Below are 26,660 nucleotides of genomic sequence, written 5' to 3'. Positions count from 1 at the left end.
CCATAGAGGGTGAGACTATGAGGTTAAACTGATCTCCATCAGTGTCCTGCCCTGCCTGTCCCAGGAGCAATTCCATTAATCTTCCAGTACCTCTCTGCCAACCTCACCAAGTCACTCAGGACCTCATCAAGATGGTCTTTAAAGTTCTTTCCATTTCTAAACCCTATGACTCAAAATCCTTCCCTTCTTTCCCCTCCCAGAAGACCTGTTTCAGGATATTTCTAGTTTGTTATAATGTCTAATAGTCTCATCCTTTGATTATTTTAGCTCAGAGAATTGTATCTCCAGAAGGCTCTTATTAAAATGCTAATGTCATGCCTTATTAGCAGTCATTAAGACATCAAGGAAAGGTAGCAAGTCCAGCTTTGAAGTCTGACAAGTCTGGGTTCAAATTCTGGCTCTAAAATATACTAGCTCTGTGATGACAGGCAAGTCATTTATCTAGCCTTTAAGGGACCCGGGCACTCTTTGACTCTAAATTGCAGCAAATTGTTTCTCCACAAATAGAGAGTTTCATACTAGTTGTTCCTTAACAGATGAAAGATACTTTTTATCCCTCTTCCTACAAAAGCAGGATGAATTTGACAGATGAACTTCTTAGCTAGAAGCTTGGTAAGCAGAACCCTGAGGCAATGGTAGCTTAGTGGATTTTGGTTCATCTAGAAAGGTTCTCTATGTGGAGAACCTTGGAGGGGGCCTTTGCAAATTAAGTGGCTGGATGAAGTCATAAATATATGGGGTAAAGGACAGGCTACTGAAAAAGTGAAGGAGATTGAAAGGTAAATGGCACCTATTTCCAAAGAGATGATTTCGTCATAGAGCCTGATTGAGGAATCAGAAGCCCCTTTATCTACCTTCTTATAAAGCCATCATTGTGTAAAGCAAGTCTGAACACCTTGGGGAACGCCTCCATGTGAAGAATCCACATACAACAAAGCGTCATTTGAAAAACCATTAGTAGCACTTGCACAACACCCCAGAGGCAGCCATGTTTGCCTCTGAGGCCTGGAAGGGTTTTTTCCTATTATAGAAATATGAATAGACTTCATATCTTTGACTTCATTAGCTATTGTGCTTGTGTACTTAATGGTAATAAAGTTACAGGAGAACCTCAGGGCTTTCTGCTCGCCCCTCTGGAGTTCACTGTAGGAAAGTTTGCCATCCTAATTCAATCTCTCTTCTCCGAGAGCGCCATTCTTAAGCTGATCTCATGGTTTTGTGGGCTTAGAGCTGGAAGGAACTTTGAGTCATATAGTTCAACTCACTCATTTTACAGATTAAAAAAAAAATTGAGGCTCAGAGAAGTTAAGTGTTTTGCCTAAAGTCATCCAGGAAGAAACTGGAAGATTTGGAATCCAGACCCACACTGACTCCTGGAACATCTCATTTTTCTTCAAATCCAGAGGATCTGATTCTTGGTAACAAGATAAATTATATAAATCAAATTAAAATATGAAATAAAATAAATCCAAGAAACATTCTGTAAAGTTCTGCCAGGTCAACAAAGGAGTGGTTTTTACTCTTTTCTTCAAGTTTCTTGGTTTCTGTAACTAGTTCTCAAAGTTTGGACTTGTTGAGATCATAGGAGAGCTGAGAGAGACCTTAGAGCCACTGAATTCAACTCTAATATTTTACTTATGAGGAGACTGAGGTCCACAGAGACAGATAGACTTGTCCAGTCACATAGCCAGAATGGGTCAGAAGCTGAATTCAAAATTCCAGCATGCTGAGCACCACATTGGCAATGATAAGGACAAATTAGATTGACATGAGGTTTCTCTTAAATAAGGGTAGCCATTTTTTGGATATCCTTCCCTTCTTTCCCTTCCCCCTTTTTTCCCTTCCCTTCCTCCTTTCCTCCTTCTTTCCCTTCCCTTCCTCCTTTCCCCCTTCTTTCCCTTCCCTTCCTCCTTTCCCCCTTCTTTCCCTTCCCTTCCTCCCTTCCCCCTTCTTTCCCTTCCCTTCCTCCCTTCCCTACTTTCCCTATTGAGATTAAGGGCGAGTTAAAGGCAAGTTGTATTGATTTTAGAATACTGGACCTACTTTAAGTCACTACTCAAGTGACAGCATACCTTTTGAGAACAGGAAAGCAGCTAGGCAGTAATAGAGCATTGAGCTGGACATCAGGAAGACCCGAGTTCAAATTCAGCCTCAGAAATTTACTAGCTGTGTGACTCGGGACAAAACACACTCTGCCTCAGTTTCTTCAGCTGTAAAATGATATTCAGAATACCACTTTCCTCAGAGGATTGTTGTAAGGTTCAATTACGGTAATATTTGTAAAGTATTTACCAGAATTCCTGGTACAAAATAAGTGCTTAAGAAATACTTATTCCTTCCCCACCTTGAGAACTGCTGGTGTGACCTGGAAAATCTATTGATCTAATTTTGCAAAGTTCATTGAAACAAAAGACAATACCATGACAACATACACAGGATAATGTGTTGTTGCCCACGTCTTTCTTCTCCTCTGAATAGTTCCTTTAAATTAAGCCTTTGGGATATTAGAGAGTCAGGCTAATCAGAAGAATATTTCCATTTTTATTTTATTTTAATCTCAGAGAAAAGTAGAAGAAGACTTGGAGTCAGGAAAAAATAGGTTTGTTTCTTCTCTGGGACATTCACTAGCTGTTTGATCAAGGCCTTGCCTGAATTTCAGTTTCCATATCTGTAAAATGGAGATAGGATAATCTTACCTTCTTAGCTAGATTATTATGAAGATCCAAATATATGAAATAAATGCCTATTTGTTTGATTTGTATGTGCTTTGAAACCTAAAGAATGCTATCCAAATATTAGCAATTATAGTGTGTGGGGGGCAACAGCAAGGACTCTGTAAGTGAAAGACCTAGGTTGAAATCTTGGCTCTGCTATTTATTAACTGTGTGGCCATGGCCAAGATATTTAATCTCCCTAGGACCTAGTTTCCTTATCTATAAAACTAAGTAGTACTACAGTACATTTAGCACTGACTTTAGAGTCAGAAAAGTCTGAATTCAAATCCAGCTCTAGACCCTCCTCGGGTATCACTCTGGACAAATCCCTTAGTCTTCCTCAGCCTCTATTTCTTCATCTATAAAATAAGACAGTTGGACCCAAAGACCTCTGAGGTCCCCTTCAGCTAGAAATCTGTGATCCTGAAATTCCATCCAGCTTTAATTCTATATTCTTACAATTCAATGACTAGCTCACCTTCAAGGTCTAAGATATGATTCCTATTTGTACCTCTTTCATACCCCAGCCCTTTTCTTCAGTCCATACACCAAAGATGTGTGTGATCTTCCACTCCAGACCCACCGACCCACAGACCTCTTGGTGATTTTCTGACCTAGAATACTTCATTTACATGGACTGACTTATTTAAGTAGTGAACAATTCAATTTACCTGCTGAAATGTTATTGGAAAACTCTTAATGGCAAAGGTCCGCCATCTTTTCCTCCGCTGTCATTTCTCATTGGGGGATAGTATCTTGAAACTGGAGATCAGGAAGAGTCTTGACCCCATCAGGTAGTAAGCTCTCTGGGAACTTTGGCACCTTGCCTGGGACTGGTAACTGAATTTACATCAATAAATATAGGTCCTGATAAAATCTGCCAGGCCTTAATGTTAAACAGACCTAAACAAATTCTGTAATATCTCCTTCACGATTCCAGCAACACTAAACAATTGTGTCTGAAATTCCCTTGTGATTTAAGGTCTGATCCTGAAACAGCTTTCATTAATTTATTGGGAAATGGAGTCCCTTCTTTCTTTCGTACCTTTCTGTCCTCTGCCCCCCAAATGACTAATTTAAGGTGCTTCTATCATTACATTCTCCAATCATTTCTTAAGACACATGAATTATTTATTTTTTCAAATTAAATACAGGTGTGTCAGGCAACTGTTTATTTTGGGGCTTCCCTGATTTTTTATCTTGCCCTCTAAGTCTTATCTTAAAACATTTAATACAGACTGGCTTCCTTTCAAATGATAAAACAGAAATGCACTGCTTGGATGAAGTCTTTGTCAACAGCCCCAGCTCCAAACATTGCTCAACCCGTTTCTCAGTGGCCGAGTAAGCCAACCTGCAGAGTATCAGAGGGCAGCATTATCTGCCCATGATCGAGGGCCAGGCTGCCAAATGTGGGCAAGCAGCTTTTGGGGCTTCATAAAGCCCTGGCGGTCAAACAAAGGGCCCTTTTGTGAACGTGGCCGGACTTCACCAAGCTGGCGTCGAGGAAGTGTTTGTCTCCCTAGCGTGGAGAATGAAATTGGCTTTATTTCAGCTTGATCCACCATGATTCCTCCAGGGCTGCCCAGTAGGGTAAAAGTGACGATCCTCAGTCTGTGGCCATGACTTTGACCTTGCCCCATAACTGGCCGGCCTCTGATAGCAAGGGCTCACGGGAGTTCAGACCAAGCCAGATCTATTCAGAGCTAGGCCCAGAGGTAGGGTTAGCCCACAGGGATGAGGGAGAGCTGAAGGGAGAGCTGGAGGGAGAGCTGGAGGGAGGGCCGGAGGGAGGGCCTTGCCTCTGCCCATCAACAGCTCTAAATAAACATGGGCTAACCTTCAAGAGTTTCAAGACAAATAAAAAGGTAACATGAGTTTGTTATGACTTCATCTGTGAATATGGGCTCATAGCTATGAAGGAGAGTCATTCGTGGGGTCTTTTCACAAATACACCTAAAATTAGGGAAATAGTTGGGGAGGGATAAATTGTCCCTGCCCCCATGTCTCTTTTATCTGTCTCTGTGTGTCTCTGTGTGTGTGTGTGTGTGTGTGTGTGTGTGTGTCTGTGTGTGTGTGTGTGTGTGTGTCTGTCTGTCTGTGTGTATCTCCTCTCTCCTCGTGTCTGTCTCAAAAGTGACAACTTCTAAGTTGTTTCAGGGACTCCATGGCGGGGGGAATGGTTAAGAGACATTTTTCTTGTGTGAAGGGCCCTGCCTGCAGTGTCCTTGTATCCTTGGGACCTAGGACAGTGCCTGGAATACAGAGGGCTTATTGAATGAAATTCAACAATGGGGTTGGGGGAATAACTCTCCCCCTTCTCTTATCTTTCTTGACTGTTTCTCCTTTCTCGGATAAATAAGCCCACAATGCCTCTTGTGTCTGCACTCATTTTTACGGAGCTTTATGAATTTGCTTATAGGATTTAAGATGACTATAGCCTCCCATTCTCTAATGAGAACACTTTCAGTATGAATAGAGACAATGACTTTCAGGCTGTCTAAGAGAATCCCACATGTGCAGAAATCTGATAAAGCCCACACGGCTCCTAAGCATAAAACAAAGGGCTCTGTCTTTCAGAAGGTCCCATCCTTGGGTCTTTTCCATCATGGCTTGCATATACATAACTGTCTCTGTTTTTGTCTCAGTTCCTCTCTCTGTTTTTGTTTCTCTCACCCCATCCCTTTCTCCTTCTGTTTCTGCACCTGAACACACACACACACACACACACACACACACACACATCTAGGGATATTTACATATCTTGATTTGTGGAGATATCTGCATCTAGGGCTATCTATCCATTTATCATCTATCCATCTATTTTTCCATCTATCTCAGGGGTCCTCAAACTTTTTAAATAGGGGGCCAGTTCACTGTCCCTCAGACTGCTGGAGGGCCGGTCTATAGTAAAAACAAAAACTTTGTTTTATGGGCCTTTAAATAAAGAAACTTCATAGCCCTGGGGAAGGGGGAGGATCGTCCTCAGCTGCCGCATCTGGCCGGCGGCAGTAGTTTGAGGACCCCTGATCTATATCTATCTGTTATCTGTCTATCTAACTATGGTGGTGTCTGTCTTTCTATTGGCCTATCAAGTCATGTTTATATTGAAAGGTAGCATGGTATAATGGATAGATGGTCAGTGTCAGACTGCAGAAGACCAGGGTTTGGGTCCTGTCTTCCAACACATATTGCCTAGGTATGTCTAGTAAGGTATTTAACCTCTCAATATTCCAGCCAACTTTCCAAATCCATGAGTTGTTGAAGAGTTGCTATATAAAAAGTTATCTCATTGGGAATTCCACCTACTCATGAATATAGGTCTGTATCAAAATATATCTTTGTATTTATGTCATAAATATATCATATATGTGTGTATATGTGTGTGTGTGTGTGTGTGTATCCTGGATACTAGATCAAGTTATATTTGCAGATGTGGAGTGGAGCTTCAGCTCTGATACTGACTTGTCCAATAAGCATGGCTGTGTTAAGTAACCGTTTTGAGTCCTGGTTTCTTCTCCCTTTAAAATAATGTGACTTGGACCATTTAACTTGACTGATTTGTTGGGAGGAAAATACTTTAGAAATAGAACCTATTATGAGTCTAAAAGTAGCGTTATTAAAATGTCTCCATCAATAAGCCTCGGTCAATGGATGCTAGAAATAGTATGGTGCCCTTTTATTAAGCATTAAGAAGTCTTTAACAGATCTAGTAGTATCTGCCACTCCCCATGCTAAGTTTTCTTCCGATGAACTCCATTGAGGAATCGGAGATTATTGCTAATATTTCTCTTGTTCACAATAGGGTATCAAACCTGGAAAATACCTCAGATCACTCACTCTACCTCTTATCTACACAAGAGTACTCTCTTTATAAGCTCTGACCAGTGGCCATCCAGTCTTTGCTTGAAGATTTCTCGTAACGGGAAACCCAATCTCTCCAGAAGTAGCTCAATTTATTTTTGCATGACTTGAGTGTTTAAGAATTTAAACCAATCCAATATAAATTGGATAAATCCAAAATAAATCCAATTATAAATTTACATTTTTGCAACTTTGCCTCTCCCTCTATTACTCTTACTTTGTACTCCCTAGGGCTGTACAGAGCAAACCTAATCTTTTTTTCAGGGCCTTCCACTATTTGGGGGTAAGGGGAGGGAAGGAGTTTTCAATCTTAACTATTCTAGGCTAAATGTCCATTCCTTCAACTGATCACACTATGACCTGAAGTCAAGATCCTTTATCATTGTAGCAACTCCTTCTGTGTGCTCTAATGCTCTTCCTAAAAATTCTCTCTTGTCCTCCATGAAAATTGTTGATTAAAAATGAAAGACTGGCAAGAGCCAAGCATTCAATTCAATTCAATTCAGTTCACCAAGCTGATGTAGAACCATTAATGATTCCCTTTTGAGATTTGCTATTTAAAGATCATGCCTGGGTGAAAAGGCAGGTCTGAGAGCCCCCACAGCTGTGGATTGTGAAACTTGAGGGAGTTGCAGGGCAGCCTTTACTGACACAGGTGTTGCTTGTGGACTGAAATGAAATAAATTGGAGGCAGAGGGAACAGAAGAGAAGTTAGAGAACATCGGCCTCTCAGTGGGGAGGTCAGGGAACAACAACTGCCTCTCAGTCTCCTCGAATCACCATCATCTTCTTACAAGAAGAGAAGAAAAGGCCTACCAGAGGTAAAGTTACATATACAAAGTGTTCCTAGCAACCATTTTACACTTTTGGGAGCTGAACGTGGTTCAACTTCATAAAAATCTACCTGACTCTCTCTTTGTGAACAAAGTCTGGCTTCCACAGCATCTCCCAGGTGGCTTCCATGTCACTAAGTCTGCCTACTCTCAGTCTTGATGGATGGCTAAGGTGGACATGTTGATTTTTCTGTTTTTAAATTGGCCAGCTTAGAAACTCCTTATTGTTCTTCTCTCTTCCACTCAGATTTCCTTCTGTTGTCATTGGCTCTGGCTCCTGACATTCCAGGATGGTATGCTATTTTAACGAGGGAAGGAAGAAACATTTATTTAGAAAATAAGACCATAGAGATGGTATATGGGCAGCATTACCAAGTTATACTGAGGTTATTTTGACGTGTGTGTGTTTTGGTTGAGGGGCTAATTTCAGCAGAGTTTAAATTTTAATTTCTTGGTTCCCCTCACACCTTGCTAATTACAGATTTCCAGGGGAGAAGAATCCTTCCTTTCCTCAGGCTCCCCCCTCCCCTAGAATCCAGTGCTGTTAGAATGGTTTTCTCATGCCATTCTTGGGTTAAAGAAGGAAAAAATGAACTGAGATGTACTTTCTTACTCTGAACTTCAGCGTGAAGACATTGGATTGTGCAGGATTCTAAGGGAGTGATCAATCAATCAACAAACATCCATTAAACAGCTGCTATGTGCCAGTGCTAAGTACTGAGAAGACACAGGGAATGGTTCAGGACAGCTTGAAGAAAGAAATCATGAGAGAAATGTCTGTACATTTCTGAACAATATTTTCCTTTTTTCCATAGAAGTCAACTGAGAACTCTATTGGTTTTTATTTGTAACTTCCAAATTGCTTTGAAAGAGTTTACTTTCTATAAGGGGAAAGTTTATGTATAACCTATACAAAATACTTAGAGTCATTTTTAGAGGAGCACTAACAGCTTGTGTGTGTGTGTGTGTGTGTGTGTGTGTGTGTGTGTGTGTGTGAGAATCGGGAAAGTCCTTCTATAAAAGGTAGTATTTAAATGGAATCTTTAATAGCCAGAAATTCTGAGAGACAGAAGTGAGGAGGTAGTGGACTCCAATTCAAGGAAGAAAATTCCATGATACACAAAATCTTTATTCTAGTGATTAAGACATTGAAAAACAAGCAAATTCCCCATCTTGGGTCAAAGGTTGACTAATTAGCTTTTATGTAGACAATCAAAGGTCTTGGACAGATTTGCATTTCTACTTGATCAACAGTATTCTTCAACTTGAGAGCTCATGTAAATTTTCAGAGGGAAATGATGTAATGATAATAAAATTGTATATAGAGAACCTCCTATATACTCATTATTGTACTAAGCTTTAGAAATAAGATCTTAGCTGGTTTCTTTGAGACAATAGTCTCATTCAGCCCTGGGACCAAACATGGATCCATTTGGTCCCAGTATATCTCTCCATTTAATAAATTATTCAAATGTTCTCTAATCTCTTAAAAAAATAAATAAGATCTTATTGGATTCAAAGGTTCTGTGTTTGTTTCTAGCTTTTTGTGACATGAAGTCTTTTGGCGGTCTAATGAACCCTATGATTCCTTCAAGGAGTCATGTTTCTAAGTCATAAATCAATCAACTAGAATTTATTAAGCAACTACCATGAATTAGACCCTGTACTAAGTTCTAGGGATAGAAAAAAAAGAGCAAAAATAGTCATTGCTCTTAGAGTATGCAGTGTAACATAACATGTAAACAAGTATGTACAAGTAAGATGAATGTGTGTGTATGTATGCATGCACATGTATTTACTTTTATCTATCTATAATTATATCAAGAGAAAGGGAGGAAAAGGAAGAAAGGGCCTGGAGAGAGGGAGGAAGGAAGGAAAAATTGAAGGTAATCACAAAGTAAAGACTTTGACATTAAGAAAGATCAGGAAAGGTTTCTTGCAGAAAGTAGGATTTTAGCTGACACTTGAAAGAAGCCAGGGAAGTGAAGATGAGGAAGGAGAGCATCTCAGGGAAGGGAGGAAGTAAGGGACAATTTCTGGAGTTGGGAGATGGAGTGCGCCGAGTGAGGAACCCCGCGGAAGTCAGGATCACCCAATTGCCATTTTCTTATACCTCCACGTATTTGGCAAAGTAGGAATAATTGGTGATGAAGGACTTTGAAATCCAGGGATGGTGGATGGGTTATAGTTGCTCCTAGAGGCAATTAGGAGCATTGGAGTTTATTGAAATAGGGGGACGGTTTTATTAGACTTTTGCTTTAGGAACATTGACCATCTGGAGTGGAGAGACTTTGGACCTAGAGCCCCACCAGCAGATTATGGCAGTATTCCAAGCCTGGGTTGCTGAGGACTTGCACCGAGATGGCGGCAGCAATGTCAAGGGAGAGAAGGGGCTAAAAGAAAGATAGAAACAACAGGACTGGACAAATGGGTGGATATGGAAGGGTAGGGAGAATGAGGAATGGAAAATGGCACTTAGGTTTCAAGCCTGGAGGTGGCAGGAAGGGGACTGGGACAGTGCTGTTACCTGCACAGTTTTAGGGAAGTCAGGAAAAAGCAAGGGACTTTGTGATTAAGATTTTTGTGAAATATAATTTGAGGTATCTAATAATCAGCCGGAGATGTGAGACTAGAAGCTAGAAAGGAAGTTAGGGATGGACAAGTAAATGTAAGAGTTGCTTGCCCTAGAGATAAAATAAATACAGGATTAGGAAGTAAACTAATTCTATTGAAATATGGTTACCAAAATTTTCAGGGAAGGGAAAGATTATGAGTCCTACAATCGAAGTCTGGCTCCAGTTTATGGGGAAAACAGAAAGACCTGGTATAGGAGAGTAGAGTGTCTCTCTATTTGTCTATCTGATCACACAGCCTGTAGAAAATGGCAGATCTAGGGATTTGATTATCCAATTCAACAAGCATTTGCATTTTTATACATATATATTATATATGTGTATACACATGTATATACACATATATATGTTTGTTTCCTTGAGGGCAGGACAGTCATCTTCTTGTCTTGGTACCTAGCACAGTGCCTTACACATACATGGTATTTGATAAATTCCTGTTGACAAGGAACTGGGAACTGAGTGGCTGCCCATCAGTTGGAAAACGGTCGACATATATACATACATATGTCATATATACATACGACAAACATATACATATATGTATATATACATATATGAAGTTTTTATGTTCAAAATACATGCATAAATAGTTTTCAACATTCACCCTTGCAAAACCTTATATCCCCAAATTTTTCTCCTTCCTTTCTTCTCCCCTAGATGGCAAGTAATATATATGTTAAGCATGTGCAGATACACATGCTAAAAATATGTTGAACATGTGCAATTCTTCTACACATATTTCCACAATTATGCTGCACAAGAAAAATCAAATCAAAAAGGAAAAAATATAAGAAAACAAAATACAAGTGAACAACAATAAAAAAGTATAAATACCATGTTGTCTCTACAGTTCTCTTTCTGGGCGTAGATGGCTCTCTCCAATACAAGTTTATTGGGATTGGTCTGAATCATCTCATTGTTAAAGAGCCACGTCCATCAGAACTGATCATTGTATAATATTGATGTTGTTGTGTACAATAATCTCCTGGTTCTGCTCATTTCACTCAGCATCAGTTCATGTCAGTCTCTCCAGGCCTTTCTGAATCATCCTGCTGATCTTTCCTTAAAGAAATATAATATTCCATTATGTTCCTATACCATAACTTATTCAACCGTTCTCCAACTGAGGGGCAGCCACTCAGTTCCCAGTTCCTTATCAACAGGAATTTATCAAATACCATGTATGTGTAAGGCACTGTGCTAGGTACCAAGACAAGAAGATGACTGTCCTGCCCTCAAGGAATTTACTTTTTTGGTGGTAAGTGAAAGGTGCCTCAGAACAAGGAGAAAAATAAGTTCACGTAAGCCAATTTGAAGAGAGAGAGAGAAATAACCCTGTGGGGGAATCGGGAATGGCTTACTGAAAGCAGTGGTACGATTGGGAGTCACCACTGAAAAGGGAATGCTTTTCCAGCTTATATCAAATCATGGGGAAAGAAGATGCATATTAATTAGAAGAAACAAGGCAAAATGCATGAGTTATTAAGACCAGTCCACAAAAGTCAATGAAAGTCAGGTTGTGACAATTTGTATTTCATCCTAGAAGCAATACTTGAAGATTTTTGATTAGGACAGTGATTAAGCCTGTGTTTTAGGAATATTAATCTGCGTAGAGAATGGATTGGAGAGGATATACTGGATGAAGACAACTATTATTCTAGCCCTGATGAGGGATGGCGAGATCCAATAATAGCTGGGAGAATGACAAGGAGTTAGGTAAGAGATGTGAAGATAGTAGTAGTAGCAGCAGCAGAAATTCTAATAATTTGTATAGAATTTTAAGGTTAAAATTGTTTTACATTTATCATCTCATTTAAACCTCAAGACAAACTTGTGATGATAGTATTAGAATTACTCCCACTTTGCAGATGAGGAAAGAGTTTGAACTAGAAACTTCTCAAACTTTAGTTCTCAGTATCTTTATACTATTAAAAATTGTTGAAGACCTGCCCAAGAAGTTTTTATTTATGTGGCTTATATGTATAGATATTATGTTAGAAATAAAACTAATTTTGAACATATAGACCCTCCATAGAGGGTTTCAGAGAACTCCAGGATTCTTGAGACCAAACTTTCAGAACCATTAGATTAAATGACCTGCTCAATTTCACAAAGCTAGTATCTCAGGCAGGATCCAACCATCTTTTTGATTCCAAGTCCCTCAGTCTATCCTCTTCGACATCTAAGAATTAACATGGTACTCTCTGATATGGGGTGAAAATTCGGAAGATATATCATTTCTTGGGTGTCTTTTAGAGGTACCTAGGTATTCTTGGCACTTAGCTTCAAGTTATTAAAATTCCATTTTTGAGAATAATAGAAATTAATTCTAGAAGAAGAGAACTTGGAAAAATATGAATGATGTTCTATGAATTATAAATCTGATTCTCAGAGAATTTTGTTATTCAAAATAATGGTTCTCCAAGGTACTAGCAGAGGCAATGTCATTGAAGACACAGTCAGTTGTTAATTTCTTTCCTAAGGGACCAGTTCTTTGTTTTCACTTTAATGTGATAATATTGTTTAATAAATCTGAGTGGCTGCATTTTGGCATTCTTATTTTGTCTGAGCGATCGGCAAGGTTAGAGAGTAACAATCTAAACCACACTCGCGCCAGTTAAAATATTGCCCATAAAATCCCCAAGACAATGAAGTATTGAACAAATTAAATTCATTGATCAAAATTTAGATGCTACCCTATGAGGACATTTCTATAGCTCTGTCACATCCTCAGGCTCTCCCCTCCCCCCCACCAAAAAACTCCAAACAAAACATTAAGCAAACGATTTATATTTGAGAGACTTTAGATGATATAGTCATAAATATTTTCCTGACATATTAGTGGGTGTACAAGGAAAATCCTCACTGTTTTAATTAGTTTGCAAGCTGAGATGAAAGTGGGTGATTGGCAACACTTGGGAGATGTTGAATATTTCAATTCTGAAGGATGAGTATGATGTTTCTTTTATAAAGGCCAACATTTTGTCTTTGCATGAGTAGATCAATTCTAATTATTCATTACAGGTGGAATAAAAAGGTTGACTTCTATGAAATCTATGGGGAGTTCTTTTGGGGTTGAGGGCGATGCACATATCGGCTGTTTACAAAGAGCTGTGAGGAAAAATAGTCGATATTCATGGGGCATATTTTTGTAAACTTTCAACACAGAATACTCAAGATTGTGAATGCTGATTTGCAGTAGATTTGCATTTCATTGTTCTCTTGGATGACATCTGAAGTGTCTCTGGCACCTGTCTTTAAGGGATTCAAATCACTTCTAGGGAATTGTCTAATGCATATTTGAAACATTTGGGTGAGAAGCGTTATTTGCAATTTTATCTTTTTAAAAAATATTTGTTTTTAAACATTTTAAAAAGTTTTGCATTCTAAATTCCCTCTCCCTTTAGATTCTCTCCCACCCACTTAAAAAACAAGTAAGATGATATCAATTATACATGTGATATCATACGAAACATATTTCTGTATTAGTTATATTTCAATAAAAGCATGAAAAATGAAGTAAGAAAATCATGCTTCAATTTTTATTCAGAATTCATCAGTCTTCCCTCTGGAGGTTGATAGCATTTCTTCATCATAAGTCCTTTGGGACTGTCTTGGATCAACACATGACTCAGAGTAGCCAAATCCTTCATATGATCCTCGTTACAACAATGCTCTTGCCGTGTACAATGTTCTCCTGATTCTGCTCCCTTCACTTTGGATCCAATTTCTATGTCTTGCCATATTTTTCTGAAACCACCGTTTCTTCATTTTCCACAGCACAATGGAATTTCATCACAATCGTATGTCACAACTTCTCTGCCATTCCCCAATTGATGAATATCCTCTTGATTTCAAATTTTCTCACCACCCATGGGGTTTAGAAATACATATTTTTTAGTCTCTTTAGCATACAGGCCTAGTAGTAGTATTGCAATGTTAAAGAGAATACATAGTTTTATGGACCTTTTATTGTAGTTCCCAATTGTTTTCCAGAATGGCTAGACTGGTTCACAACTCCATCATTGGCCTTACAATTCTAATAAGCAAGAGGTAGTACCTTAGAGTTGTTTTAATTTGTTGTTCGGTTATTTTTCAGTCATTTCCAACTCACTCTGACTACATTTGGAGTTTCTTTACAAAGATACTGGAGTGGTTGACCATTTCATTCTTTAGCTCATTTTCCAGATGAGGAGCCGCAGGCATCTAGGATGAAATGACTTGCCCAGGGTTACACAACTAGTAAGTTTCTGAGGCTGGATTTGAATTCAATTCTTCCTGACTCCAGACCTGTCGCTCTATCTATTATATCACTTAGCTCCCCTATTTTAATTTTCATTTCTCTAATTAATAATGATTTAGAGCATTTAAAAATTAATTATTCATAGCTTTTTTTTTCTTCTGAAAACTGCCTGTTTATATTCTGAAATCACTTATCAATTAGAGAATGATTCCTTATATATAGAAGTTTGACTTAGTCCCATATTCAGTATATATTTAAATAATGTAGTTTTTATCAGAGAAACTTGCTATAAATATTTTTGATATTACTTAATTCATTTTCAATGCTGCTTTTTTTTTTTTTAAGCAAAATGTGGTTTCCCTGATTATCTTTTTAAATTACGTCTATTTTTGCTTTTGCTTTATCTAAGATCAGTCACTACCCTTGCTTTAACTTCAGCTAAAGCATATTAGATTCTGTTCCAGTCCTTTATTTTAACTCTGTGTGTGTCTTTCATTTTCAAGAGTGTCTTATAAATAACGTATTCATGGATTCTGGTTTCTATTCCATTTTGTTATCTACTTCTGTTTTTGGATAAGCTCATTCCATTCCTATTCCCATTTATGATTACCAATCGTGCATTTCCCTCCATCCCATTATCCTCCATTTCTTTCTTTATTCTGTCTTCCTCAAAAGTTTCTTTTACTTCTAACCACTGGCTCTCTTTATCTGCTCTCCCCTTTATCATCCCTAGCACTTTCTTTTATCCTATTTCTCTCCTATTTTCCTATTAGATAAGTTACATTTCTATACACATACATACACCCAGGCACACTCTTCTTCTTTCTTTGAACCAGTTCTGATTTTAAACATCTAATGCTACCCTCCTCCCCTGTGTGTGTGTTTTTTTTTTTATTTTTTTTTTATTGTAGATTTCCATCAGAACTCCACCCTGGTGTTGTAGACATTTCCTGCTGACCTCTTACTTTTTTCTTGTCTATGAAAACTTATCTCATCCCAACTTTAATTTTAATAATAGCTTTTTATTTTCAAAATATATGCAAAGATAATTTTCAATATTCACCCTTGCAAAACCTTGTGTTACAAATTTTTTCTCCCTCCCTTCTCCCCACCTTTTTCTTTAGACAGCAAGTAATCCAATATGTTAAACATGTACAATTCTTCTATACATATTCCTATATTTATAATATTGCACAAGAAAAATCAGAGAGAAAACAAACAAACAACAACAAAAAGAATGAAAATACTATGTTGTGGTCCACATTCAGTCTCCATAGTTCTCTCTCTGGGTACAGATGGCTATCTCCATGATTTCCGTCTTGGTTAAAATTCTACCTTCTTCAAGAAGCCTTTTCCAATTCTCCTTTAGTTTCCTCCGACATTCTCCCCAATTTATCCTATTTTTATTTCAATGGTACAAAGGTGTTTACTGTTGTCTCCCTCATTTGATGGTGAGTTCTTTGGGAGCAGGGATAATTTTATGCTTTTTATATCCTACAATGTCTGAGGCATAAAAGTTGCTTAAGAAATGCTTTTCAAGGTGATTGTTGAAATATTAAATGTTTTTTAAATGCTAATTTTTGGTAATTTTGAAATATCCCTTTGTATTTAGTAATAATGGAACATATACATTTAATTTATTGATTTTTTTTTTTAATTTTATTTGCCATATATTACTGGGGTGGAGCTTCTAGGAGAAATACAGCAGTAATCCTGAGGCCCCCAGACTTTAGTAGTACTATTGTTCTAACAATATCTTTGTCAATGATCCTAAAGTCTCCTGACTTTAGGAATACTATAGTATAATCCTAGAAACTTTCCTGATTGCCAGATAACAATCTGTTGCTCAATGATAAAAGGATTTCTGGAACAAATGGTGAGATGCATACCAGACCACTCCTCAGTTCTACCTCTGAGACATAAAATTAGCATAGCAGTGACAGGAAGAACCAGATCACTCTTTTCCTATAAATTGGTGGTCTTGCTCTTGATTCTTGCCTAATCTTTTTGGAACTGAGCCACTTCTATTGACGTTACAGTTACAATAAACTTTGCCCCTTGACTTGGAGATGGGTTCAAGCTTGCAAATTCCTTTGAGACACCTCACAACACTGGTCTGTGAACTCACCCTTTTGGGATCCCTTTTGAACCTCAACAATATTACATAATATATTATAAAAAATATTATTTATTAGGTGCCTACCTATTATATGCCAGGAATTCTGTTTTAATGAAGATATTTTAGGTGGGGAGGAGAAGAGTAAATAAAGGAAGTATGGAACTGCCTACAAAAAATACCTAAGTGGTGATATTTAGATCTCCCTGAGAGTTCCCTGGAACTGAGGAGCCACAAAAAGTCTTCTAGAGAACTCCGCCTATGCGATCACTCCTTTTATTGTTGCCTGAGCTCCACTCCTCACCCTGGAGACTTCTTTTGCTATCCTGCCTCAGAAGCATATGCTCTATGTATAATCTTCTCACCTAGTTACATTGATCCCTTCAACTGGAGGTTCTTTTCTCCGTATTATGTTTCTTCCCAGAATCTGAATTTTTAGGAGGTGTTCTGGCTAACCACACCCATGTCTTCATTTTCCTTTTTACTCTCCTCTGATCCCACCTGGGTACCTTTCCCAAAAGTAGCCTTCTTTCTCTCAGTAGTAATAAATAACTGAATGAATGGACAAACCAAAGCAAAGCAAAAGAGATTTCCATTGCTTTTCCCCTTTTGTTCTTGACTAGAATGTAAGCTCCCTGGGGGCAGGATTGTGTTATTTTTTGTGACTGTATCCCAAAAATGGAGAACAACACAGCCTGGATGTCTTAGAAGCTGGTTGAGCTAGATTTCATTGTTGATCATTTAAAATCCTGCAGTTCTTTTAAAAAAAAAAAAAAAAAATGGCTAAGAAGTAAATGTTACCATGAGAATGGAGCAGCTCCAGAAAGCGTTCTGCGCTTTGTAGTCTGTAGCACAGGGGCTGCAAACGATGTGTGTTTTTGAAATTGCCAGCCATTAGCAGGTAATGAAGTTGTTGTGGATCCACATAAACAGGTTCCATCGAGATGTGATGAGATTGGCGCTGGAGCTGGCAGACAGTATTTTTACATTGTTGGAACAACATTTAATATGGATGAGTTCCCCAGGATGGTCAAACAAAAATTAAAATGCAAGTCAATATGCCTCAGACACTTAAAAAAGGCTGCAAATTCTTCCAGGAGAGGGCCTAAGTGCTTTTCCGAAATACATCCAGCACAGGCCCCCAAAGCAGGAAATCAACAGGAAAGATAATGTCTTTGGTGCCCAGAGCCTTCCCTCCATGAGAATCTCCAGTTAATTCAGCTGGTGAAACTCAGGTGCTCCAAGGTCAAGGTCACATTCCTCTGCAGCCTGTTAGCCGGCTTCCCCTTCCACAGGCAAAGGCCACATCCTGAAACTTGGCCCCCCTCCTCAAATACCTGGGGCTGGCCTGGGGGAGGAAGCAGACAGAGTCCTTCCTGCTTTCTGGGAGGGGGTTGAGCCTTCCCTTAGGGCCCAGACCCTAACTAGGCTGAGACAGTTCTGCCATCTCCGTTGAGAAGTGACTGAAATGGATTCTGACCAGGAGCCACAGAAAGAGGTCAAGCAGAATGTATGGGGGCCAAGGGAATGTATGGTATCTGGAAAAGCTGCCGAGCTCTGAACCAAAGGAAAATATGAGGGATCCACAGCCTGGTCCTGGAGACCAAACTAAACAAAAGTGGGGTGCCCCAGAGGCCTCTGTCTCGCTTCCATACATCTATACACTGAACATATTTTATATGTACATGTATGTATATACTCATGTATATAATACACATATAGGTATATACATGTACAACTCTATACAATCATGTATATAATACATACATCACATCTAAATATATACAAGTATATACATGTATAAAGTCATGTATATAATACACACATCATATCTAAATATACATAGGTATATACATTCATGAATATAATATATCATATCTGAATATATACACATGATGTATAAACATAATTATATATTATATCTGTATTATATAACACATATTATATAAAAACACAGTGTGTGTGTATTTATATGTGTGTGTGTATAGAGGGGATTGGAGGAGGGAATAGGGAGAAAGACAAATAGAGCGAGATAAAGAGACAGAGGAGCAGAGATGGAGGGGGGAAAAAGGCATAAAGAGATTAAGATTCAAAGGAGATCCCAAAAATATTGGGGCTTCAGACCAGTGTTGCAAGATCTCAAAAGAATTTGCAGGCTCAGACCCATCTCCAAGACAAGGGCCAAAGTTTATTATAATTTAAATGCCAGTTAAGAGGTTAAATTCCAAAAGAATTTAGCAAAGAACCAAGAGCAAGAAGATACATTTATAAGAAAAAGTAAGAGACCAAGTGCTTCATGTCACTAAGCCACTAATTCTATGGCTTAGAGATGGAGCTGAATAATGCTGTGGTATGCACCTTATTACTGTCTCAGAAGCTTCAACTTTAGTGCATCTACAGCTCTCCCAAGGGCAAGGAACCTTAGAGTGATTGATCAACAGACTGTTATCTGACAGCTGTCAATGTTTAGGGAACTCCAGCATTCCCAAGGTCAGATCTTAGGGTTACTGCTATATCTCCCTTAGAACCCCATTAAGATTGTGAATAACTAAAGGAAGTTCCTTGTTGGAAACTCCCCATGTTGATGAGATTATATAGTCTATAAAAATAAATATGTATACACATGCACACACATATACATATACATATTTTTAGAGAGACAAAGACAGAGGGATCATACGTGACTAGCTGAGAAGGAAGAAGTATTTCATAAAGAGTTAGAGTCTGTCAGGAGGATCTTGGTTCAAATTCTGATTTTCATACATGGTTGATTGCTCCCCTTCCAGTACGAAGGACAACAGAATGACTTCTCTCTGTTAAGAGTCGAGTGTCCAGCTGTGGCTGATCAGACTGATAAGAGCTCAGGATGCTCTGCCACAGGTTGGACACAAATAGTCCTTATGAATATTTGGAGTGGATTTTCTAACCTTGAGCATTTCAAGTTTCCTCTGGGCTAATTCAGTTATGCTTCACTCCTAGAGCATAGCAGCTTCTCTGATGAGAGCAAGAAATTTGCTGAGATTCTAAATTGTGGAGAAAGTGCTAAGCCACTCTCCATGAGAAGGTGAAACCTTCTTGGGAGCTCCCAGTCTCAGTGAAATGATGGGTCCAAATAAAGATGGAGCACTTTAGTTCCCGTGCACTAGTGAAATCACTGATTTGGAAACTACCTCCACTGATGCCCACAATGGACTCATCTATACTGTATATTCTTTAGACCAGAATCACCAGTCTCAGGGAGATAGAAATAAAAAGCTAAATTATCAGCCTACACTCATAGGCTGTATGTGCCCATCAGAGACAAAACTTGAATCCAGTTCTTTATCACTCCAAATCCATCTACTTAGCTCATCAGGGCTACATGGAGTTAACAACATCTGATAAACAGAAGAAAACTATCAAGTTTCTTTTTCAAGAGGAAATTCAGAAACATAAAAATAGAGCAATCATAATTACTAGTCTTTTTATTCTTTCTTTACTGCTGCAGTAGATAACCCATCATTATTTGTGGAATGATTCCTTGGTTATTTTCTAGCAGGCTTCCATTACTAAACTCGGATTTGTTTTGTTAAACAATAATTTAGAAAGACAACATTTCAGCTATACCACTTAAAACAATGAAATTAGTCATGGTTCCCCTCCTCTCCAACTCTAGTTATTTAATCTTTTTAAAGGGGGCAGTGAAAAGCAGACTGGATTAAAATGGAGAGGACCTGGATTCAAATCCCACTTTGACCATTTGTCACATTTGTTCCCTTAAAATGTCACTTGGCTTCTCTGGGGCTCCATTCTCTCTTAGCAGATGAGGAAGATTAGACAAGAAAATCTCTACCATTCTTCTTGTGGCTTCTTGTCTGTAACTTCTATGACTACCTAAGAACAACCAGATCAGATGCTTTTTTTTTTTTTTTTTTCTAATTTGGCATTTAGGGGAGAAAACGGAAATTCTGTAAAAATATTTAAAGTATTTTCATTTGAACTGTGATCTTATCATTTTGAGTATTCCTCCCAACTGTGCAGATTGCCAACCATCCACGCCTGCCCTTCCTGTGTTATTCTTCTCGTTGTCTGCCTTTAAATTTCTGTTAGGAATTCACCTGAGGCAGAGGGCTATCCTCATGTTCCCATGCTATCCTAAGCTTTCCAGTGGAGCAGGGTTCTCTCTCCATTCCATAATCCTTACTCTGTTCACATCAATATCCTACCTTTGGTCAAGCGTTCTTGGAATAAAAGCCTTAAATTCAGCTCTCCTTCCCAATTTTTTATCTGTAATGTCACATCTCACTTTTCCTACTACATGGACAGCTCAGTTGTCCTCTGGGTGATTTTTCACTTTCAATTCTTGGAACAGTTCTTATCAAGAGCTGCTAAATTAATACCTGATAGAATATGATTGCTATACAGAAGCTTTGTTTCAACAAGTTTAGGCTCAAACTTTAAAGAAGTTACCCCTTCCCAAAATTAATAGGACACAGTTGTTAAACAAACAAAACACCAAACAAACCAAAAATGGGAGAGGGATGAGATAGTTGCAGATGTGCTCTGTTCTTTCTCGAATTCTCCCAAGATGGAGCCATTTCAAGAAGTAGAAATGGAAAAACACTGAGTAAGTTGGTACAAAAAACCACTTTGTGGAGTCCTTGGGAAATAGTTTTTATTGTTGATATGGGAGGTTGATGAATTTATCTAAACATTAGTCCTGAAATCTCATTTCTCCCCAGAGCTGAGGTTATTAAGAATTATAATGGGGAGAAATACACACCTGGGTTACAGAGGTGTTAAATAATAGAGGATATCTGGACAATATTCCAACCTGACTTTTTTTGCTCTAAAAATGTTTCCAGTAGCAAGATGCCCAGAATCTTATTATATTTCTTATTTTGGTGATCTTCTGGGCCTCCCTAACCAGACCTACATTCTCCCTCTTTTTTTTACCAGAATCTTGGTTTAATTAGGCAACTAAAGAAAAGTGGGGGAAAAAACACAAAACAGAATTTGGTCCCATTAGACAGGTGTTCAAATCCTCCCTGTTTTATCTGATGACTTCTTTTACTTGGGGACTTGGACCTCAGTTGCACTAAATGTATTAAGATTCCCTTCCAGACATAAATTTATTTATTGCCACCAACAGGCTATAGATTTGTAAGAAATTAAAATAAAGGAAATGTTGAGAAATGCCCCCTTCAGCTCCACCTTAGGAATCCAGAGACATTTTTTTCATATGATCAGGACCTTTTAAAATTGGAAGTGGCCAAATATGGAAAGGATTCTATAAAGTATTCTAGCCTTTGAAGAGTTTCATTTTTAAAATATTTTTACTGATATCCTTTATTTTTATGTCAACTATGTTGCCCCAGTACCTCTTCCCCTTTCCTTCCCCGATATTCATTATAACAAGAGTTGGGAAAAATCAGCAAAACTTAACAAAACATTGGAAGCAAATGGATTGCAAGCAGTGGATAGAGAACTGGACCTGGGGTAATGTAAGGAAGACCTGAATTCAAACTCAAGAGCCTTGGACACTTGACACTGCTATGCAAGTCACTTAATTGCCTCACAAACACCTTACTTTCCAAACAACCACCCACCCAACATAATCAATTCATTTGGAAAAAAACGAAAACAAAAACCTAGCTGTCTTGGTCATATCCTGTAGCTGTGGAGCCCTCATCTCTTCCAAAGACTAGGGGGAACTCTCATGTTTCTTTTTTGTGGCCAAGCTTATCCTGGTAATTTATTTAAGGTGTTCTTAAGAGTTTGTTGTGGAGGTAGGATTTTATAGCCTTTCCCTTTCCTTTTCCTTTCCTCTCTTTCATTGTTTTTGCCATTAAAAGTAGTATAGGGTAGTGGAAGGAAAAGTAGGTCGATTTTGAGGTACTTAAAACATTAAAAAAAAATACTTCTTTTGCCAGGTAAGTTTTGGCAGTTATTCTCCCTCTTGCCCAGAAACACACTCGAGAAGCTGGGCTTGGGAGCTGCTCTGTTACCATTAGACTCCCTCACCACTGGAGGTTCTCACTCCTGGCTATGGACAGCCAGCAGCCAATGTCATGGGCAGTACATGCAGAGTGACTTACTGCCAGCTTTCAGTACACAGATATGTGTAATGAAGATAACACCCAGGAAATCCAAAATCTTATTTAAGTTTTATGGCTAAAGAAATCAGTTTGAGAGGGAGGAAGTCCTGAGTTCAGTCCTTCACCCCCACATATGATCTCTATGGGATCAGAAATGAATTATTTAAGCCCTCAGTGATCTCAGAAAGTCTAAGACTTGTAGGTCACAGTTTGGTTATAAATATTCCTTGGTGTAGAATTTCTACAATCTGCGTTTACTTTAAGTAGTGATATTCAAGTTCTAGACTATGGCCACACACATAGACAGATATATCATTTTAAGGTCAACTCTTCTTGATTTGAATGGCAAGTTAAAAAGGAATACCTTGATTTATTTATCAAATAACTGTGAATTTAATTTATTTCTGTTGAATATTGAGAGCTTCCCTTCTAGAGTTTCCTCCTAGTTAGGAATCAGAGCTAATATCAGAAAAGGTACAGGATTGAAGATCCTCAAATATTTTCCCTCCAACTTCTTCAGATACCCCAATTCATAAAAGACACTAGAGTTTGGTAAGAATCAGTCTCACAATTTCTTTTTATTATAAAAAAAAATAATCAGGTGACATTGAAAGATGAAACAACATGACATGGAATCAGGGACATATGCAGGAAATTTTCTTCATCATCGTAGAATCTCTGAAATAGTTACAGGCCATGGGAAAATGTGGAAGGGGGAGGCTACTCCCTCTAGAACCTCCTACTCCTGTCACTAGCTGTCTGTGCTAATTATCAGCCTGCAGTGGTTTTAATTAGTCATGACATCATGTCTGCTGGTTTTAGAGTCGGAGGTCCTAAGATCAAAGCCTGGACTTAACAATCACTAGAATGGACTGGACAGGTCATTCCCTTTTCCGAGTCTGGTTTTCTCTTCCGGAAAATAAACAATTTGAATGACATGACCCTTAGTCCTCAAGCTAAGATTCTATGATGCTATAATAATGCAGAACGAACGACCATTCAATCAGCCAGTGACAGTGGACTTGATCAACTTTCATGGAGAACCTGTCCTCCTCCCTTTCCCTTCCACTAGGCTGCTCCCAGCAACATCAGTGCCTCCCAATTCTATGGAATTAATAGTAGGGAATCTTTTGATCCTATCTTAATAGCATGACCTTGTTACCTTGCCAATGCTTAGAAGGGATCTGGCTGAGCTGCAGACATGCCCGAGTGGGATTCCTTTACCACAAGGAATCACAGAGAAGCAGCTTACTTATTTCAGTACAGATGAGAGGAAATCTATTATTGATTCTGGGAAATTTCTGATTGCTTCTACAATAGGTCAGGCAGGCCTCTGGGAAAGTTGAACAAAAGTGAATCTTATACAAAGGTTCTGGATTAAAGCTTTTTTGCCAATATGAATTTTTTTTTTAAAAAGTCTCAAATTTTAATTTGTACAGTACTTTACAGATGTTGGTTTGCAGATGTTTCCTTAATGTAAAGAAAATTTCATATCTCAATCTGAAATGCTAATCCCCGGTAGTGGATCAGTGATCATATCCATTTCTCTCTATATGTATATATAGATATAGCAGTTACTTTTTCATACATATAGTTAATAATTAAATATAAAAATTATGCTTTATACATTACTACAAATCTTTTAAAAAGACCAAGTCTAGAGAGAATAAGAGATTTTTGGGGGGGAGAGGGGGAGGAATTACAAGAGGATTCTCAATATCTCAGCCTTCAATTTCATTTCTTAATTAAATATGATTATGGCCTTGGAATTTAAAAAAAAAAAAAGATTACAGGAATAATGACTTTTTTTAAAAAATTGCTTCAAGCCCCAATTGCTCACTCTCAGAAGAATTCTTTGAAGAGGTTTGAGTGAGGGCATTGCTGAATCAGGAATAAAAATCCAATACTTTATATTTAAAGAGATGGCAGGACCTATTTCCCTGTTGTGTCCTTATTAGACAGCTGTTATCCTGCCATATTCTTTGACATTTTCTTCCTCCCTTTGATTAAAAATACTTATCTACATTCATAGATGATTAGCCCTGTTCCCAAGAGAGAATATCCATTCTGTTGACCAAATGGGAAACAGACATTAACGGAAAGCCATAATTCCAGAGTAAAGCATTATGTCCACAGTCGTGATAGATTTGATGGTTATTAACCTGGATCCTCCTCCATTCTTTTGGGAACAACTAACATACAATTTTGGCTGCAGTCACTTTCCTTAATTTGAAATTAAAATCTTGAAGCATTTCCCCCTTCTCAGTTATTCACCCTCATGTAATCGGAGTGAGTTTGGTGCACAGATTTTGTGTTTTTCCTCCTGTACAAAGTTCCAGATTTCTGCTGTCTTCCACCTTTGTTACTTCTTTTCAGAATCACCACACCCGACATTTCTTTTCTGGATTCATATAATCATTCTTGCGGCATTGGAAGGCATTTGAAAATTCTGGGGAGTTCTGCAACGTTCCTATGATCCTTCAAAACAAAACAGAAAGCACCATCGGTGATGTGTCTAAAACCTTGGCTAATGATTGGTCTTTCATGGAGTATTCTTTAAAATAAAAAAAATCAAATTGCGTTTACCATTCTGATCTATCCAATCAATTCTAGATTCAAATACACAAGCAAAGCAACATCCTTCTGATTCTATAGTTAAAGATGTGCTATTCACTAGCACAGGTTATCACACAAGAAAGAAGTGTTGTAGCAGCAAGGAGGGTGGGGACGAATGGGGGACAAGCAAAAAACTCATTTCCTGATAGGATCAAGCTTGTTTTGATAATGACCTTCTCCAAGCTCAGCCAGGCAGGACCTCAATAATAGACTGAGCCTTTCCTTTGAAACTTTACAGCCTGATGAGATGCAATAGGAACTTGTACTCTTTCAAATATAATTCTGCAGTCCTTGGGCCATCTTCATATCATGGGTATCTTGGAGGAAGATTGCACAATTTGATGTTGGAAAGTGTCAAAGACATCAAAATAGGGGCTAATTAAATGTCAGCAGTAATTACCATGGCATCTATGAGACTAACCAAAGTCCAAAATGTTATTTATAAATGAAATGGAGTCTTGGGCTAATAGAGCTAGCTAGATGGCACATTGGGTAGGTGGTGTCGAACCCTGAGTTCCAATACTGCTGCAGACCTTTGCTAGCTATTTGACCTGAGACAAGTCCCTTGCAGCTTTCAACCTCAGTTCCCTCATCTGCAAAATTATGATAATAACTTGTACTTCACAAGGTTGTTCTGCTGAACAAATGAGATAAATTGGAAAGGCTCTACAATTAAGAATGCTATATGGTTGCTAGGTATATTTTTAAAATTCATTATTAAATTTATTAATATTATTATTAGCATCAGTGGTAATAGCAAAAAAAAAAAAAAACAAAAAAAACAAAAAACAAAAAACAAAAAACTAAAAACCTGTTTCATGGGAAGTGAAAATAGAAGATGCTTCAGGGAGGGGTTTTCCTGAACATGCAAAGCTTCTCATAAAGCAAAGGGGATAAACCATACCTGACAATATCACCTGAGTCATATTGGATACTTTAATAAGTGTCTGACTTGGAGAACTAGAAAGTAAATTTCAAATAAAAAGATGGTTGTATATTCCCAAAATTCAGATTTACTAAGGAAAAATAAAGGTTTTCCCCAAACAACAGGCAGTTATATTCAGTTAGATATTAGAAGAACCATGGTAAATATTTCATATGAATTAAGAGTATAAATTTGAGAAAGAAAAAGGCTGACCAAGTAGTTGATCTGGGAGATGTAGATCCAAAAGGCATTTGACTGTGGGTTTGATGGTAAGGTAAAGATAGTTAGAAACACTTTGACAAAGTAGTCACTTAACCTCGAAGCCTTAAAGAGCTTATCCGTGGAAAAATAATAGGACCTAGCTTTGAGGCTTCTTTCGAAAATCCAATGAAATAAGGAACTATGAAAGGGCTTTATCCCTTTAATTTTGCTCTTCTACATTCATCTTGTGGCAATGCTCTCTCTGTTTGCAGGGGAAATCTGGAGAGCCTGGAAATTTCTGACTTGTTGCTCCATCTTCCCAAAATGTATCTAGGAAGTACTTTGTACTCTTTAAAAAGTTATAACCATGGGGAGCTAGATTAATGAAATCCCTGGATCTCTTAGATGCTACCCAAATGAACTTGAGATAAGTCCTTGTTT

The 26,660-nt window shown here is 38.2% G+C and overlaps 1 protein-coding gene across 4 annotated transcripts in view; it reads right to left on the bottom strand.

The window, feature by feature from the left end:
- Positions 1-23,036: 23,036 nt before the first annotated feature.
- MME (membrane metalloendopeptidase) overlaps positions 23,037-26,660 on the bottom strand; it is a 111,579-nt gene continuing 107,955 nt past the window's right edge. For all 4 annotated transcript variants that reach the window (XM_031957548.1, XM_031957552.1, XM_031957549.1 and 1 more), the window contains exon 23: positions 23,037-24,955. In XM_031957548.1, coding sequence (XP_031813408.1) covers positions 24,856-24,955 — 100 coding nt within the window. In that variant the 3' untranslated portion in view covers positions 23,037-24,855. The remainder of the gene's footprint in view (positions 24,956-26,660) is intronic.

The sequence above is a fragment of the Sarcophilus harrisii genome, chromosome 3, assembly GCF_902635505.1.
Source record: "Sarcophilus harrisii chromosome 3, mSarHar1.11, whole genome shotgun sequence".
Taxonomy (NCBI): domain Eukaryota; kingdom Metazoa; phylum Chordata; class Mammalia; order Dasyuromorphia; family Dasyuridae; genus Sarcophilus; species Sarcophilus harrisii.
This window is presented reverse-complemented; position numbering and strand designations above follow the sequence as displayed.